The sequence below is a fragment of the Esox lucius genome, chromosome 19 (assembly GCF_011004845.1).
Source record: "Esox lucius isolate fEsoLuc1 chromosome 19, fEsoLuc1.pri, whole genome shotgun sequence".
Lineage (NCBI taxonomy): Eukaryota > Metazoa > Chordata > Actinopteri > Esociformes > Esocidae > Esox > Esox lucius.
The window spans coordinates 1,309,645-1,328,041 of record NC_047587.1 but is presented as its reverse complement, the minus strand read 5'-3'; the positions used below and the strand labels follow the sequence as shown (position 1 = coordinate 1,328,041).

Below are 18,397 nucleotides of genomic sequence, written 5' to 3'. Positions count from 1 at the left end.
CACCTTAACCAGAGACATTGACCAATATACACCTTAACCAGAGACATTGACCAATATACACCTCAACCAGAGACATTGACCCAAATACCCCTTAACCAGAGACATTGACCAATATACACCTTAACTCAAATACACCTTCATATATTCTAGATTCATTACAAATAAAAGGGAATCATTTCAAGCCCTTTTTTTCAGTCTTGATGATTAGGGCTTATAGTTCATGGAAATCAAAAATCCAGTATCTCAAAATATTAGAATAAATAATTAATAATACAGAAATGTCTACCTGAGAAGAGCTTTGTTTCTAGGTATTCGACTGAACAGGCTTTCTCTGTGTTAGATTTTGTCCAAGTTTGATCCATGAACAAAATAAATGCAACCAGAAGTCTGGGGAGAGCCATCTTTATTCAGCATGAGTCTATGATGTTGTCCTTCCATTTCTCATTTCTATCTCTTCCATAATTACAGAGGCAACACAGTGTTTTATGCCGGGATACATAGGAGGTGGCCAGTGGTCATAACCAACCAGTACACATTCTAATACCCTCCAATAAGAAAGGTTTATCTTACAACTGACCCTTGTATGGTATGTTCCAACCTATGGTCAATGGACCTATCCATATAGCCTATGTCAGTCACATGGGCAACTCCTAGCAGGAGGAATGGACAGAATGTATGGACAGGATGTGTGGGGCCCATCAGTAACAGGCAACACGTCCTGTCTATGGTCCTTTCAGAGTTAGTCAGCACATCTGTGTTGTGCTAAGTTTCTCATGCTCATTTCCTATCATCTGACTCAAAGGCAGTCCTATTGAAACTGATCCCAATCTAGATTTAAAAAATCGCTTGGATGTCCCACAAAGCATAAAATACTCACCATCAAATTTACACAGTAAACAGACGACAAAAGAATGTGATGCCAGGAAAAATGAGATTTTAAAAGAGGTATGCTCCTTTTGGATATTACACACCTCTTTATGGAATGCGTTGCTGAGTAGCCTTAAATCTGATGTTCTGGTGCCCTTAGGGAAATTAAAGTGTTTAATAAATGACACGTGTTTGTTAATTGTGATTTCTTTGTTTAATGTTTGTGTATTTAAAATGTTATTTTGTTATGTATTATATATTTTGCTTTGTCTCAGATTGATTTCCCTGTATGAATAAATGAAAAATAAATGTACATTTTCTTTTGCAAAAAATTATCAGCAGCCCTCTTATCTGTGATGTTAAATATTGTCAGTGTTTCCAATCATGGAGCATCTGGTTAAATCAGAGTTAGCCGACTCCCTTTTTGCATTAAGGATCTACACTACATCTCCCAAAGTATGTGGATACCTGACCATCACACCTATATGAGCTTATTGGACTCCCATTCCAAAACCATGGGCAATAATATGGAGTTGCCCCCTTTGCAGCTATAACAACTGCCACTCTTTTGGGAAGGCTTTACAAAAGAGTTTGGATTGTCTCTGTGGGAATTTGTGCCCATTTAGCCAAAAGAGCATTCATGAGGTCAGGCACTGATGTTGGAAGAGGAGGCCTGGCTCACAATAACTGTTGTATTTCATCCCAAAGGTGTTCAATGGGCTTGAGTTCAGGGCTCTGCAGGCCACTGGAGTTCCTCCACACCAACCTAATCAAACCATGTCTTAATAGACACAGCTTTGTGTACAGGGAAACAGTCATGCTGGAAAAGGAAAGGGCCTTCCCCAAGCTGTTGCCACACAGTTGGAAGCACCCAATTGCCGAAAATGTATTTTATATTCTGTAGCATTTAGATGACCCTTCATTAGAACTATGGGGCCTAGCCCAAACCATGAAACACAACCCCAGACCATTATCCCTCTTCCACCAAACTTTACAGGAGGCACAATGCAATCCGATAGGTAGCGTTCTCCTGGTGTACAAGTGTTTAACCATGGAAAGCTATGGGAATTCACACATTTCTGACTTGGCATTTGGCACTTCGTTGAATTATAGTAGTAAATGGAATTTATTGACTTCGGTAGGTTGTAACAGTCAGTAGTACTAGTGGCACAATGTTCGTGTATTGGGAAAATTATTTAAAATAATTCAGCCAACATATGATTTAATTGCCATTTGCATTCAAAATGCCATTTGCATTCAAGAGCCACTTAGTTACAAACCCAAACCCACATTTGGCGCATCATAAAACAACTAGAAGCCTGTATTAGACAAGAATGGGACAACATTCCTATTCATTACCTTGAGCAACTTGTCACCTCAGTCCCCAGACGTTTGCAGTCTGTTATAAAAAGAAGAGGGGATGCCACACAGTGGTAAACATGGCCTTGTCCCAACTTATTTGAGATGTGTTGATGCCATGAAATTTAAAATGTAAAACTTATTTTTCCCTTAAAGTGATACATTTCTCAGTTTAAACATTTGATATGTCATCTATGTTGTATTCTGAATGAAAAATTGAAATTTGAAACTTCCACATAATTGCATTCTGTTTTATTCACAATTGTACAGTGTCCCAACTTTTTTGGAATCAGGTTTGTATTTCCGGGCTGAATGTGACCACAAATATTCTTAGAAACAAGATTAAACAGAGTATTCAACTTTCATAATGTCTAGCTTTAACATACTCAGGTAGTTGGATGTTCAGGTATAAGGATGTTCAGGTAGTTGGATGTTCAGGTGGATGTTCAGGTGGATGTTCAGGTAGTTGGATGTTCATGTGGTTGTTCAGGTACAAGGATGTTCAGGTAGTTGGATGTTCAGGTAGTTGGATGTTCATGTATAAGGATATTCATGTATAAGGATGTTCAGGTAGTTGGATGTTCAGGTATAAGGATGTTCAAGTGGATGTTCAGGTATAAGGATGTTCAGGTATAAGGATGTTCAGGTATATGGATGTTCAGGTATAAGGATGTTCAGGTATAAGGATGTTCAGGTATTTGGATGTTCAGGTATAAGGATGTTCAGGTATAAGGATGTTCAGATAAAAGGATGTTCAGGTATAAGGATGTTCAGGTATATGGATGTTCAGGTATAAGGATGCCAATCCTCAGGTTGAGGTTACTGTTTGTTTCAGCATTTTAAGAAAGTCCCTCAGCAATACAGACTTACCCAATGTTTATGTGTCTGGTTGAGTGGGACCTTGGGCTGTTAAAGAAGAGAGTTGAATATAAACACTGTCACTAAGGCAACATGCAAGCTGTCCCAGAGAGAAGCATTCAAGGACAGAGAGGAGGGGGCAGTGGAGCCAAGAGGAGACAGACCAACTGGCTGGAGAGACAGATACGGTGATGGCACAGTGGAGTGTGTGTCGCAGCAGCCTGGCTCTTCCCCTGTCTTTACCATGTGGACCACCTGTGCCCTGGCCTGTGGTGTCACGCTGTCAGCCCCGGGTGAACCCCGGCGCCCGCATCCACTCCAGCATGCGCACAGTGCATCAGGTTGTGTACCCAGACAACAGCAGCACAGTCCAGGCCTTCAGCGAGATCCCAGGCCTCTGGAAAAACGGAGTGGCCAACCTCTACAGCTTCTGGAAACTAGATGGGTTTAAGAACATCCACAGAGTCATGTTGCACAACTTTAACACTTTTGGACCCATTTACAGGTAGGTGGCAGAATAATTATGTTTTGATTACTATTGTTACAGGTAGGAGGCAGAATAATTATGTTTTGATAACTATTGTTACAAGTAGGAGGCAGAATAATTATGTTTTGATAACTATTGTTACAACTAGGAGGCAGAATAATTATGTTTTGATAACTATTGTTACAGGCAGGAGGCAGAATAATTATGTTTTGATTACTATTGTTACAGGCAGGAGGCAGAATAATTATGCTTTGATAACTATTGTTACATTTTGGTTGATGATTTATTGTTGCACAAATAATTGCGGTTAACTATTGAATTGTCTATATTGAAAATGTTATGCCACTATAGTGTAAGCCTAATAATATTGTTAGTCTGCTGCAAATAGTATAGCCTTGTTATTTGAAACAGCCTTGAAGCAGTGTTTCAACATTTTATATGGAATAGGACAAAAAAACATTTACCATACATTTTAATGTGCATTATCTAATTTCTAAATGTGGTTGAAAATGACAAAATTCATCTTACAATATTAGTAAAATTGGTAACATTTTATTTTGAGAGTCCCAACAGTGTGCCTGTAGATGCTCTGCAGATTGTCTGCTGACTATCTGTAACATTAACTATCTGTAACATTACATTTAATATATTTATTTATAATAACATAATATAATGACTCTGTAGAGCTGCCTATAATAATCATTAGTCATTATTAATTATTATTCTTCACAACTAAAGAAATGCTGCTTTGTAAAACCAAAGAACCAAATATAAACTAACAGAACTAAATTCAACATAATGCTCCAATTTCATTTTCATCTGCAGTCAAAACAGTATCTTCTAATCTTGTACCATGAAATTTGTTTTGTTGATGGCAAAAATGTGTTCTCTCACACAAATACAAAATAACCATAATAAAGTAGAATGTCAATTTTTATTCATGAAATCACAATGTCATAATGTTAGCAGGTGATTGGTTGCTATGAGAGTGATAACATAATGTCCCCGACAGACCAGTGGTTATTATGAGAGCAATAACATGATGTCATAATGTTCCCAACAGACAATTGGTTACTATGAGAGTGATAACAATGTCATAATGTATCCCGACAGCCCATTGGTTACTATGAGAGCGATAACATGATGTCATAATGTTCCCAACAGATGACTGGTTACTGTGAAAATAATAACATGATTGCTTAATGTTCCTGCCAAATGATTGGTTACTATGGGAGTAATTATATATAATATTCCTGACAGGGAGAAGATTGGTTATTATGAGAGTGTGAATATAATCAAACCAGAGGACGCAGCCATCCTATTCAAGGCTGAGGGCCATTACCCAAAGAGGTTAAAGGTCGAGGCATGGACGTCATACAGAGACTACAGGAACAGGAAATATGGTGTCTTGCTGAAGTACGTACCGCAAACAGTTGCATAGTGATGTGCAGTTCACCAACTATTCATCTTTTCATCACCTGAGTGTACTGTATCCCTTCTCTAATACAGCTCCGGAAAAAATGTAGAGACCACTGTGACTTTTTCTTTCCTTTACAAAAAAGTCAAAAAGGAAGGTTTTGAGTGAGGAACAGAAGGGTTAAAATTAAGAGACCACTACAAATTGAACGCTTCTGTTCCTCACTCAAAACTTTCCTTTTCAACCTTTTTGGAAAGGAAAGAAAAAGGTGCAGTGGTCTCTCAATTTTTTCCGGAGCTGTGTATTTGGTAATGTCAACCACTAGTGGGCAGCACAAAGTCACATTTGGATTGCAGGTAAAGTGTCGCTCCAAGGTATTTCATTCCAAATGCTTAGCAGTTAGATGTCACAGTGCAATGGATCTGGGTGCTGGGAGGTACAGATTCAGAAAAGTGTTGTTTCCAGTTGGTTAGGAAGTCAGTCAACCATTGACAGATGGAGTTGCATGTTGGGAAAGTTTACTTTGTCTTTAGTGATTCTTGTAGGATGGTGTTGAAAGCACAGCTAAAGTCCACAGACAGTATCCTAGTAGAAACATACATCTTTGGGTTGTGGCGGTGCTGTAGAATGTAGTCCGGGTTCGTGTTGATAGTGTGAAATCCCCAGTTAGCTGTGTAGGTAAACTGCATTGGGTGAAGAGAAGCATCAGTGAGGTTTTTCAGATGACATGGGGCTCCTGTTTATCCACGAGGACTGATGTTGAGTGCCACAGGTCTATTGTTGTTAAGGACCCTGTTTTTTTGGGGTACTGGATAAATCATGATGAATTGTCTCTACTGTAACTGGCTCGGCTTGGCGTAACCCATGAATCAATGTCATTTATGTTGGCACTTCACCACAGAATCAGTAAGTTCTGATCTTCTGTCCCTGTAGGAATGGGGAGGACTGGCGTTCCAACAGGGTGATTCTGAACCGGGAGGTCATCTCTCCCAAAGTGCTGGGGAACTTTGTTCCCCTTCTGGATGAGGTGGGTCAGGACTTTGTAGCCCGGGTAAATAAGAAGATTGAGAGGACTGGACAAGGCAAATGGACTACTGACCTCTCTCATGAACTCTTCAAATATGCACTGGAATGTAAGCTTTTTATTGGTGTACCTCGTTTGGCCAAACATTTCTTTTGAATCTGTCTGAACCTCTGCCTGTGTTTTAAACACTGACAGATTCTAGTGAAGGACTCATAGGGAGGCTTCCATAGACCTACCACAGACCTACCATAGACCTAACAAAGACCTACCACAGACCTACCATAGACCTACCACAGACCTAACATAGACCTACCACAGACCTACCATAGACCTACCATAGACCTAACATAGACCTACCACAGACCTACCATAGACCTAACAAAGACCTACCACAGACCTACCATAGACCTAGCACAGACCTACCATAGACCTAACATAGACCTACCACAGACCTACCATCTTATATTTCTGCTAATGTCTTTACAGTGTCCCTGAAGGCCAACACCAATTACCTTCCTACTGTACCTACACCAATATAATATTCTGTATTTTACCTTGCTACTGTATTCACAGTAATATAATATTCTGTATTTTACTTTGCTACTGTATTCACAGTAATATAATATACAGGTGCATCTCCAAACATTTTGATATAGCGTAAAAGTTAATTTCTTTCCGTAATTCAAATAAAAATGTGACACCTTCATATATTCTATATTCATTACCCAAAGTGAAAAATGTCAAGCCTTTTTTCCTTGATGATCTTGATGATTACGACTTATCTCATGGAAATCAAAAATCCAGTATCTCAAAATATTAGAATAAAAAATACAATACAATACAGAGAAGAGATTTAATCAGCTAATTAACTCCCTGAGCCTTCAGTACACACAACCACAATCATAAGGAAGACTGCTGACCTGTCCAGAAGACACTCATTGACATCCTCCACGAGGAGGGTGAGCCACAGAAGGTCATTGCTGAAAGGGCTGGCTGTTCACAGAGTGCTATATCAAAGCATATTCATGGAAAGTTGACTGGAAGGGAAAAGTGTGGTAGGAAAATGTTCACAAGCAACAGGGATGACCGCAGCCTTGAGAGGATGGTCAAGCAAAGACGATTCAAGAACCTGGGGGAGCTTCACAAGGAGTGGACTGAGGCTGGAGTCAATGCATCAGGAGCCACCACACACAGACCTGTCCAGGAAATGGGCTACAAGTGTCACATTCCTAGTGTCAAGACACTTCTGAACCAGAGACAACGTCAGAAGCGTCTTACCAGGGCGAAGGAAAAAAATAACTGGATCGTTGCTCAGTGGTCAAAGTCCTCTCTTCAGATGAAAGTGCATTTTGCATTTCATTTGGAAATTAAGGTCCCAGAGTCTGGAGGAAGAGTGGAGAGGCACACAATCCACATTGCTTGAAGTCCAGTGAGAAGTTTCCACAGTCAGTGATGATTTGGGTGCCATGTCATCTGCTGGTGTTGGTCCACTGTGTTTTATTAAGTCCGAAGTCAATGCAGTCATCTACCAGGTGATTTTAGAGCACTTCATGCTTCCATCTGCTGACAAGCTTTAGAGATGCTGATTTCCTTTTACAGCAGGACTTGGCACCTTCCCACATGGTAACTGGTTTGCTGCCCATGATATGACTGTGCTTGATTGGCCAGCCAACTCGCCTGACCTGAACCCCGTAGAGAATCTGAGGGTATTGTCAAGAGGAAAATGAGACACCAAACCCAACAACACAGACGAGCTGAAGGCTGCTATCAAAGCAACCTGGGCTTCCATAACACCTCAGCAGTGCCATAGGCTGATTGCCTCCATGCCACGCCACAGTGATTCAGTAATTCTAATATTTTCAGATACTTGATTTTTGATTTCCATTAGCTGTAAGCCATAATCATTAAGATTGAAACCAAACAGGCTTGATTTGTTTCACTTTGTGTAATGATTCTAGAATATATGAAGGTGTCACTTTTATACTTGAATTACGGAAACCTTTCCACAATATTCAAATTTTTGAGATGCACCTGTACTGTATATTAGCTGGTCTGTATTTAACCTCTTCTGTCGAAACTAGTTAGTATCTAGTCTGGTCTGTGTCTCACCTGGGCTGTGTTTAGCCTATTTTGTCTAAACTGGTCAGTGTCAAATCTGGCCTTTCTTGCCTGGTCTGTGTCTGGCCTGGTCTGTACCTCACCTGATCAGTATCTTAACTGGTATCTAACATGGTCTGTATCTGACCGGGTCTGTTACCTGGTCTGTATCTAACCTGGTCTGTATCTAACCTGGTCTGTTACCTGGTATGTTTCTAACCTGGTCTGTAACCTGGTCTGTATCTAACCTGGTCCGTTACCTGGTCTGTATCTAACCTGGTCTGTTACCTGGTATGTTTCTAACCTGGTCTGGTACCTGGTATGTTTCTAACCTGGTCTGTTACCTGGTCTGTATCTAACCTGGTCTGTTTCCATCCTCTCCAGCCGTGGGCTCTGTTTTGTATGGAGAGCGCCTGGGTTTGATGCTGGACTACATTGATCCAGAGGCCCAGCACTTCATTGACTGCATCTCTCTGATGTTCAAGACAACCTCTCCCATGCTCTACATCCCCCCGGGCCTGCTGAGACGTGTCGGGGCCAAGGTCTGGAGGGACCACGTGGAGGCCTGGGATGGCATCTTCAACCAGGGTAGGAGAATACTCAATACCTGACCCTGAGACATCTGCAAAGACTGTTGGGAGAAAATCAAATCAAATGTATTTATAAAGTCCTTTTTACATCAGCAGTTGTCACAAAGTGCTTTTACAAAACACCCGGCCTTAAACCCCAAGGAGCAAACAACAGCAGTGTTAAATTTCAGTGGCTAGGAAAAACTCCCTAAGAAGACCGAATTTTAGGAAGAAACCTAGAGAGGACCCAGGCTCAGAGGGGTGACCAGTCCTCTTCTGGCTGTGCCGGGTGAACATATTAAGAGTACAAATTGTAATGATTAATAAATGCATGTGGGTTGTCCAGAGTCTATTTAAACTTGACCAGATGGACAAGGACAGGGACAACACAGGGGAGGGGGGAGGTGTCAGCACAATGGCAGCTGAAATCTTCAGGTATCGTCTCGATCTGCAGCACAACCAGGAGGACACTGGACAGGGTCAGCAACGGTTCCCCCAAACCAGGTACTCCCCCCAAAGCCAGGACCTCATGCACTCCTAAGTTTAAAACGACAGGAGACAGGGGCATTTTAGAAAAATGAATTCCTTAGATCTACAAGGATTTATAATGGAGAAGGAGAACTGACCCTACTCCCCAACACAATAATATAGCAGCGTAAGACCTTGGGGCTGAGACAGTGGGGTCTGGTGACACTGTGACCCTATCTGGGGGAGGCTACAGACAGGGCCCAACAGGCAGGAAATCAATCCACCCACATTGCCAAGCATCAACCAAAAGGAAACCCACCAACCGCAACCACCCTGAATGAGGGCCGAGTATTGCCAGCAGAGTACAGCCCAATTGCACAAGAGTGCAACAGAGAGACAACAACAAGCCAGTGACTCCTCCCCCAAATGGGATTGGAGGGAGGGCATCCCAGTGGCGATGAGAGCCCACCTGGCAAGACAGCAAGGGTGGACAGTATCAAGCCTACTGGTCACCTTCATGCCCCTGGGCCAGGCTACACCTAATCATAGACTGTGCTGTAGAGATTAGTCTTTAGTAGACACTTGAAAGTTTGCACTGAGAAAATATGGTCAGGCCCCAGAGAATGAGACATTTTTCTCATTAGGACCCAGAGGATGGGTTAGAACCCAGAGGATGGGTTAGAACCCAGAAGAAGGGTTAGAGACACATTAATGGTTTGAGGGCAAGAATCCAAAGGAATGGCTGAGGAACAGAATGAGACAGGCCTTCAATTAGGGCAAAACCATAGAAAGCAAAGCTAGTTAGAGGCCAAAGGAATCACTACAACATAGTAGTTCAACCTTACTTGTCTTTCCCCGGTTGGAAATGAAATACAGCTGATGTCTGATGCATGTGAGCTGAGTTGAGCTGATTGAACACTATGTTCTGTCTGGTTCTGTAACACTTCTCTAATGTCCCCCAGCGGACCGCTGCATCCAGAACATCTACCGCACGATGCGCCAGGACCGGTCAGGGACGTATCCAGGAGTCCTGGCCAGCCTACTGATGTTGGACAAGCTGTCCATTGAGGACATTAAGGCCAGCATCACGGAACTGATGGCTGGGGGGGTTGACACGGTAACAAACAACTAGAGTACAACAACTATAATGACAACGTAACTTCTGTTAGATTTGACCCTGATTCACTGAGTGTAACTATAGGATATGTAACTCCACCCATTAGGGTATGTAACTCCACCCATTAGGGTATGTAACTCCACCCATTAGGGTATGTAACTCCACCCATTAGGGTATGTAACTCCACTCATTAGCAAGGAAGAAACCCTCAAATTATCAGTAGATAACATGAACAGTGTATTGTGCAGGGGAGGGCAAACATTTTGGCTTGGGGGCCACATAAGTATTTAGAAATTAAATGGTGGGCCACATTTTTTTATTTATTTTGTTAATTATAAATAATTTGCAGGCCAGAAAATGGCAGTAATTAAAACATTCATACAGTAGGTCCATAATAATGTCAAAATAATTTAAATTCAGATTCAGGTGTATCAGAATGGTCTGGTGACTGGTTTTACTTCCCTTCAGAACTATTTTATTACCTTCAGAGGGGCCAGATTGCTTCAGAGGGGTCAACTTGCTTCAGTTTGCCCTCCCCTGGTGTAGTGGTTTAGCATAGTGGTGTCAACCCAGCCTCCACCACTGCTGTGGGTACTGTATTAGACTCCAGGGTTAGGATTGGGCCTATAAATATAAATATAACTGTAGTCTATACAAGAACATTGTATGCTACCATAGGGAGTAAATCCATGCAGACAATAATGTTAATAAGTTGTTCCTCCTCAGTAAGTACATCGATAGTAAGTACACAGTACAGCAAATACATAGTAAGTACATAGTACAAGTATATATAATGTCATAAGAGGTTTGATACCAGCTGGTCTGGACTTTTTCCAGACATCCATCACTCTCCTGTGGACACTGTATGAGCTGGCCAGACACCCGGACCTCCAGGAGGAGTTGAGGGGGGAGGTGGTGGGGGCCAGGGCCTCCTCCCAGGGGAACATGCTGCAGATGCTCAAGAGGATTCCGCTGGTTAAAGGGGCTCTGAAAGAAACTCTGAGGTCTGATGACAAAATGACACGTTGTTTATTACGATGACGTAATAAGTCTACGGAGATGACAATGTGAAACACCTATCAAATGTAAAAATCAGGCAGAATATACACTACATTAAAGCAGAATTTGAGACACACTCATTCACAAAATGATTATTAGGCTTCTCCACACCCACCCTGTACACTAATTATCATGTCATTAGTGATCTGTCAAGTCACCATTCTTTTCTGTCTGTCAGGCTTCATCCTGTGGCTGTCAGTTTACAGAGATACATTACTGAAGACATTGTCATTCAGAACTACCACATTCCTTCTGGGGTAAGAGTTCAAAACCAACACAACGTCTGGGGTAAGAGTTCAGAACCAAAACTCCTTCTGGGGTAAAAATTCTGAGATATCACACCTTCTGGGGGAAGAGTTCAGAACCACCACACCTTCTGGGGGAAGAGTTCAGAACCAACACAGCTTCAGATACTTTTGACATTGACTTTTGACAAAGGGCTTGATGTTAAGAGTAACAACTATGTTATAATTTGTTATGCAGTGTATTCAATGTTGCTCTATTTCTCCCCTCCCCTGCACCAGACCCTAGTCCAACTAGGTCTGTATGCGATGGGGAGGGACCCGAGTGTGTTCCGAAAACCAGAGCAGTACCTGCCATCCCGCTGGCTGAGGACAGAGAACCAATACTTCAGGAGCCTTGGGTTTGGGTTTGGACCCAGGCAGTGTCTTGGACGACGTATCGCTGAAACAGAGATGCAGCTGTTTCTCATTCATGTGAGTCAACTGTGTTTGGATTCCTATCAGTCATTTTTCATTTGATTAAGTTACTTTAAATGACTAGACTACTGGTTGACCTTAAAGGGCTATTATGCTGTCTGTGTGTATGCTGACCTGTCTGTCTGTATCCTGATCCGTTTGTTGGTAACCTGTCTATTTCTCTGTAACCTGACCTGTCTGTGTCTGTACTGACCTGTCTGTCTGCACGCTGTTTGTTTTTCTGTACCCTGACCTGTCTGTGTCTGTACTGACCTGTCTGTCTGCACGCTGTTTATTTCTCTGTACCCTGATCTGTCTGTACTGACCTGTCTGTCTGCACGCTGTTTATTTCTCTGTACCCTGACCTGTCTGTGTCTGTACTGACCTGTCTGTTTGCACGCTGTTTATTTTTCTGTACCCTGACCTGTCTGTCTGCACTGACCTGTCTGTCTGCACGCTGTTTATTTTTCTGTACCCTGACCTGTCTGTGTCTGCACTGACCTGTCTGTCTGCACGCTGTTTGTTTTTCTGTACCCTGACCTGTCTGTCTGCACTGACCTGTCTGTCTGCACACTGTTTATTTTTCTGTACCCTGACCTGTCTGTGTCTGCACTGACCTGTCTGTCTGCACACTGTTTGTTTTTCTGTACCCTGACCTGTCTGTCTGCACTGACCTGTCTGTCTGCACAATGTTTGTTTCTCTGTACCCTGACCTGTCTGTGTCTGCACTGACCTGTCTGTCTGCACAATGTTTGTTTCTCTGTACCCTGACCTGTCTGTGTCTGCACTGACCTGTCTGTCTGCACCCTATGTGTCTGTCTGTGGGTCCTGTCCTGTCTGTCTCTGCAGATGCTGGAGAACTTCCGGGTAGAGAAGCAGCGTCAGGTGGAGGTGCGGAGTACCTTTGAGTTGATCCTGCTGCCAGAGAAACCCATACTGCTGACCTTAAAGCCTCTACACAGCAGCTGATGACATCATAATGCCTCTACACAGCAGCTGATGACATCATAATGCCTCTACACAGCAGCTGATGACATGGCAACACCACTACACAACAGCTGATGACATCAAAAAGCCTCTACATAGCTGATGACATAACACCTCTACACAGCAGATGATGACATGAGGCAACTACACAGCAGCTGATGACATCTTGAAGCCTCTACACAACATCCCTGACATCAGAGCATCCTGACTGTGGAACACAGATATGGTAGCTTCCCTGGGGGGCTTATTCACCCATCAGTCCTACATTTCATCTGTAATATATTCTACTTTCCACATAAAAAATACAAGACAACGGCTTTAACAACACAGTCTGGTACTTCTATTATTTCAACATTAGTTATAGTGTTATTAACATCACAGCATGGTATTTAGAAACATTCAAAGAACGTCTCTGCTGAGTCACTGCGACCAAAGCAGAGAGACCAGATCTCCTAAGATGCAGTTTGATTTAAAGAAACAGAATTTCAAAGGCTTCATAAAGTCAGAGGGAGAAACACATTACAACAATGGTGAATACAGAGAGCAAGAGTGTGATGGTTTGGATGGACAGATGGAGGCAGACTGTCTTCCAGTGATTTGTCCTGTAGTGAGGGAGGGAGGCAGACTGTCTTCCAGTGATTTGTCCTATAGTGAGGGAGGGAGGCACACTGTCTTCCAGTGATTTGTCCTGTAGAGAGGGAGGGAGGCACACTGTCTTCCATTGATTTGTCCTATAGTGAGGGAGGGAGGCAGACTGTCTTCCAGTGATTTGTCCTGTAGTGAGGGAGGGAGGCAGACTGTCTTCCAGTGATTTGTCCTGTAGTGAGGGAGGGAGGCAGACTGTCTTCCAGTGATTTGTCCTGTAGTGAGGGAGGGAGGCAGACTGTCTTCCAGTGATTTGTCCTGTAGTGAGGGAGGGAGGCAGACTGTCTTCCAGTGATTTGTCCTGTAGTGAGGGAGGGAGGCAGACTGTCTTCCAGTGATTTGTCCTGTAGTGAGGGAGGGAGGCAGACTGTCTTCCAGTGATTTGTCCTGTAGTGAGGGAGGGAGGCAGACTGTCTTCCAGTGATTTGTCCTGTAGTGAGGGAGGGAGGCAGACTGTCTTCCAGTGATTTGTCCTGTAGTGAGGGAGGGAGGCAGACTGTCTTCCAGTGATTTGTCCTGTAGTGAGGGAGGGAGGCAGACTGTCTTCCAGTGATTTGTCCTGTAGTGAGGGAGGGAGGTAGACTGTCTTCCAGTGATTTGTCCTGTAGTGAGGGAGGGAGGCAGACTGTCTTCCAGTGATTTGTCCTGTAGTGAGGGAGGGAGGCAGACTGTCTTCCAGTGATTTGTCCTGTAGTGAGGGAGGGAGGCAGACTGTCTTCCAGTGATTTGTCCTGTAGTGAGGGAGGGAGGCAGACTGTCTTCCAGTGATTTGTCCTGTAGTGAGGGAGGGAGGCAGACTGTCTTCCAGTGATTTGTCCTGTAGTGAGAGAGGAAGGCAGACTGTCTTCCAGTGATTTGTCCTGTAGTGAGAGAGGAAGGCAGACTGTCTTCCAGTGATTTGTCCTGTAGTGAGGGAGGGAGGCAGACTGTCTTCCAGTGATTTGTCCTGTAGTGAGAGAGGAAGGCAGACTGTCTTCCAGTGATTTGTCCTGTAGTGAGGGAGGGAGGCAGACTGTCTTCCAGTGATTTGTCCTGTAGTGAGAGAGGAAGGCAGACTGTCTTCCAGTGATTTGTCCTGTAGTGAGGGAGGGAGGCAGACTGTCTTCCAGTGATTTGTCCTGTAGTGAGGGAGGGAGGCAGACTGTCTTCCAGTGATTTGTCCTGTAGTGAGGGAGGGAGGCAGACTGTCTTCCAGTGATTTGTCCTGTAGTGAGAGAGGAAGGCAGACTGTCTTCCAGTGATTTGTCCTGTAGTGAGGGAGGGAGGCAGACTGTCTTCCAGTGATTTGTCCTGTAGTGAGGGAGGGAGGCAGACTGTCTTCCAGTGATTTGTCCTGTAGTGAGAGAGGAAGGCAGACTGTCTTCCAGTGATTTGTCCTGTAGTGAGGGAGGGAGGCAGACTGTCTTCCAGTGATTTGTCCTGTAGTGAGAGAGGAAGGCAGACTGTCTTCCAGTGATTTGTCCTGTAGTGAGGGAGGGAGGCAGACTGTCTTCCAGTGATTTGTCCTGTAGTGAGAGAGGAAGGCAGACTGTCTTCCAGTGATTTGTCCTGTAGTGAGGGAGGGAGGCAGACTGTCCTTCAGAGGATAAGCAGAGACACCTGCCATCCCTTATCAGGATAACGTCCTTGACCTGTGTGTGTGTGTGTGTGTGTGTGTGTGTGTGTGTGTGTGTGTGGATTAGCAACAACTCAAACACAAGATCTGTTTCCATAGCATTGCTAAGATAGGAAATAAACCTTGCTGTCTCAATAAACCATGATAAGCAAGATGAACCCTGCAGAATTAGATAGAAAGACAGAAACTTTCTTGGAACTTAAGCCTGTTGCATGTCAGTCACAGTTAATCGTTCCTTTGTAGTTTGCGTGTTGTCTAACTGTTTAGTAACCAAAAAGTTTATTTAATTTAACATTTCCAATGGATTCTTTCATGAACGTTGTTAAGCCTGGTCCGCCAAAAACCCTTTTGGAAGTTGAAGCTAAACATCTAATATGGAACACTTGGGAATATGGCCAGGATTCAAAGATTGGTTGAGGAATATCCTGGAAAGGACATTGTTATGGGCCAATGCGATTTTATCCAAGGTCATTTTTGGATCTCAGCCTGATAGAAGAAAAGAAAACAGTTGCATATAGAAGATTATTAGATTGATACATATATAATGTACGTGTGTGTGAGAGTGTGTGAGTGTGAGACAGAGAGAGAGAGAGAGAGACAAAGAGAGGAAGAGGGAGAGCCAAGGAGAGGGAGAGACAAGGAGAGGGAGAGACCGAGAGAGGGATGAAGACAGAAAGGGAGATTGAGAGAGTGGGAGAGCAGTCTTTGACATTGGCATAAGACAGACTAGCTTGAAATACTGCAGCAACACAAAGCAGACATATCCTATTCAATGCTTTAAACCCATTAAATCACATCCATATATAGGTAATATATTGTGCATGTTCAAGGTGTCAAGCAGGATTCAGAGGTTTCATGATGACCACAAGCACCCATCTTCAGTATTGTCACATTTCTATTAACAAATGGGTTGATTACACAGAAAACAGACCACATATACATACACTTTAATCTAAATATAAAGTTTATGTTTTAACATAAACATACTCTTTATGTTTAGATAATAGTATTTTAAAAAGATTGTAGTGTTTTTAAATAACTATCTCAATAGTGCAACAATGTCTTAAGTTTGGGTTAAGAAATTACCCTGTGGTGATTATCCTGCCTGGATACTCAGGAAGTCATGGGTTAAAGGTCAGGTAGGGGAGGTAAGAGTTACTTTCTCCTGAGGTACCTTCAGTTTTGAGAGAGGTACCGTCTCCTGTGGTTTATCCGTGGTCTCAGGGTCTGCAGTCTTGAAGACATGGTTCTGGAAGGTTTGCATGATGGTCTGCTGGTTATGGTGAGCTCTCTTGAGAAACAGCAACTCCTGACTGTCATTCTTCTGCGATGTCAGAGGTCAACATCAGAGCTATAACACTTTCAAGTTCATACCATTCAAAGGAATTACATTTCATGTACACAAATGAAAAGATTTAAAGAAATGTTCATAAATTCAACGTCAACAAACTATCCCGAAAAAGACCAGCAAAAAACAATGTCTGCTAAATGAATAAAAGGTCAAAATGTGTTGAACGCTGAGCTGTAGTGGATGAACAGTATTCTCTGTCTCATAAATTAGGTTAACACTTTGCTTGAAGCATAGCATCATAACAGCTTTGACACGGACAAAACATTGTCATAACATTTTATAACCTTGCAGTTAGTCTAAATACAACCTTTGTACTAGAGGCAAAGGTCCTCTAACGTGCATGGTGAAAACCATTTAGTTATGCCATGTTCTGTTAGTTTTCACATAAATAACTCAATATATTAGGCTAGCTAAGCTATATACTTTGTAAAACATTTTATATAGGTTTTGAGTGAGGAAAAGACGGGTTAAAATTAAGAGACCACTGCAAATTGAACGCTTCTGTTCCTCACTCAAAACTTTCCTTGTCAACTTTTTTGGAAAGGAAAGAAAAAGGTGCAGTGGTCTCTTAATCTTTTCCGGAGCTGTATCTGTTGCATTTATGTGAAATGTACTTCAGGGGGAAAGATACAGTCATGAAGTTGAATTTGCATAAGCAGCCAGTGGTTGTTGAATTCATGCAGGAAAGTAGCCTAACGTGAACGCTACTAATATGACGTTCACCAGATAATGTTCGCAGGGCAATGCGGAGCTGGGAGGGAGATTGAAAAAAATGATATAATTGTTTGATTGGTTAGCTACAACATTAAGCTTCGTCCTTTTCGCTAATACAGACAGTTTGCTCACGGCATGGCGTGTTCAGTGAAAGATCTGTGGGAGACAACTCATTTGTATTAGTGACTGGGAGCGTTTTCTCCACACTGCACTCCTGCTGTTATTTGTTGACTAGTGTGGGTTTCTGAGATACACTCTTATCTGGAGGGACATACAGCAGCCAGGACATACATGACTAGAAGTGACATGCTCTGCCTACTGAGCTACACAGAATTATGTTACAACCGTGTTTTGACCATGTCATGTTATGACAAGTTACAATGCTTTGTGTAAAGTGTAATCACATGTTTCAGTGGGACCTTGTAAAGCCCAACGTGCAAAAAAAATAATGATGTCAGGGTCCAAATACTTTTGAAGTGCACTGTAGTGTGTATTTGTTTGTGTGTGTGTGTGTGTGTGTGTGTGTTGGCCTCACCCTGATCAGATCAATTTGGAATTGTTGTATCTTGTCTCCAGGGGCGACTGGTCATTAGGGGCAGGAGGGGCACAGCCCCACTGATTGGCTGTCTGTCTGGCGCCAACATTAGTCAGATCATAACGTATAAAACTGTGTGTAAAATGTTAAACCGCACGACTAGTCGCGGGACGCATTTTTCAGACTGTGTGAGGGCGATTCGAGACTTCAGAGACACTATGACGCTCAGCCCATCTTCAAAGGGACATCTAGTACTGTGTAAAACGAACTGTTACACTGTATGTATGAAGCATACAGGGAGGAGATAGCCAAGTTAGTGGACGAGACATCATTTGTTGTTACAGGCAGATGAGACAACTGATGTCTCCTGTAAATCACAAATGGTGGTTGTGTTGCGATACATGTTGCCTGAAAATACAGTGACAGAGGGGTTTTTGGAGTTTGTGAAAGTCAAAGATAAAACTCTCTAATAGCATCAAGGGTGTGCTGGAACCACTGAAGTTGGGAGAAAATCTGATCGCTCAGACTTA

At 42.8% G+C, this 18,397-nt stretch overlaps 1 protein-coding gene across 2 annotated transcripts; it reads left to right on the top strand.

Moving 5' to 3' along the window:
- The first annotated feature begins 3,245 nt into the window (after nt 1–3,245).
- Nucleotides 3,246–13,334, top strand: LOC105007422 (cholesterol side-chain cleavage enzyme, mitochondrial). 2 transcript variants are annotated; one of them, XM_010866350.3, is made up of 9 exons: nt 3,247–3,589; nt 4,832–4,987; nt 5,922–6,121; nt 8,494–8,697; nt 10,109–10,263; nt 11,101–11,267; nt 11,501–11,579; nt 11,847–12,038; nt 12,870–13,334. In XM_010866350.3, exons 1-9 carry the CDS (start codon nt 3,276–3,278, stop codon nt 12,987–12,989), a joined length of 1,587 nt encoding a protein of 528 aa, XP_010864652.2. In that variant the 5' UTR covers nt 3,247–3,275; the 3' UTR covers nt 12,990–13,334. The 2 variants fall into 2 exon arrangements, with proteins under 2 accessions (XP_010864653.2, XP_010864652.2); XM_010866351.3 differs by lacking the exon at nt 4,832–4,987 and having other exon boundaries at nt 3,246–3,589.
- The last annotated feature ends 5,063 nt before the right edge of the window (nt 13,335–18,397 follow it).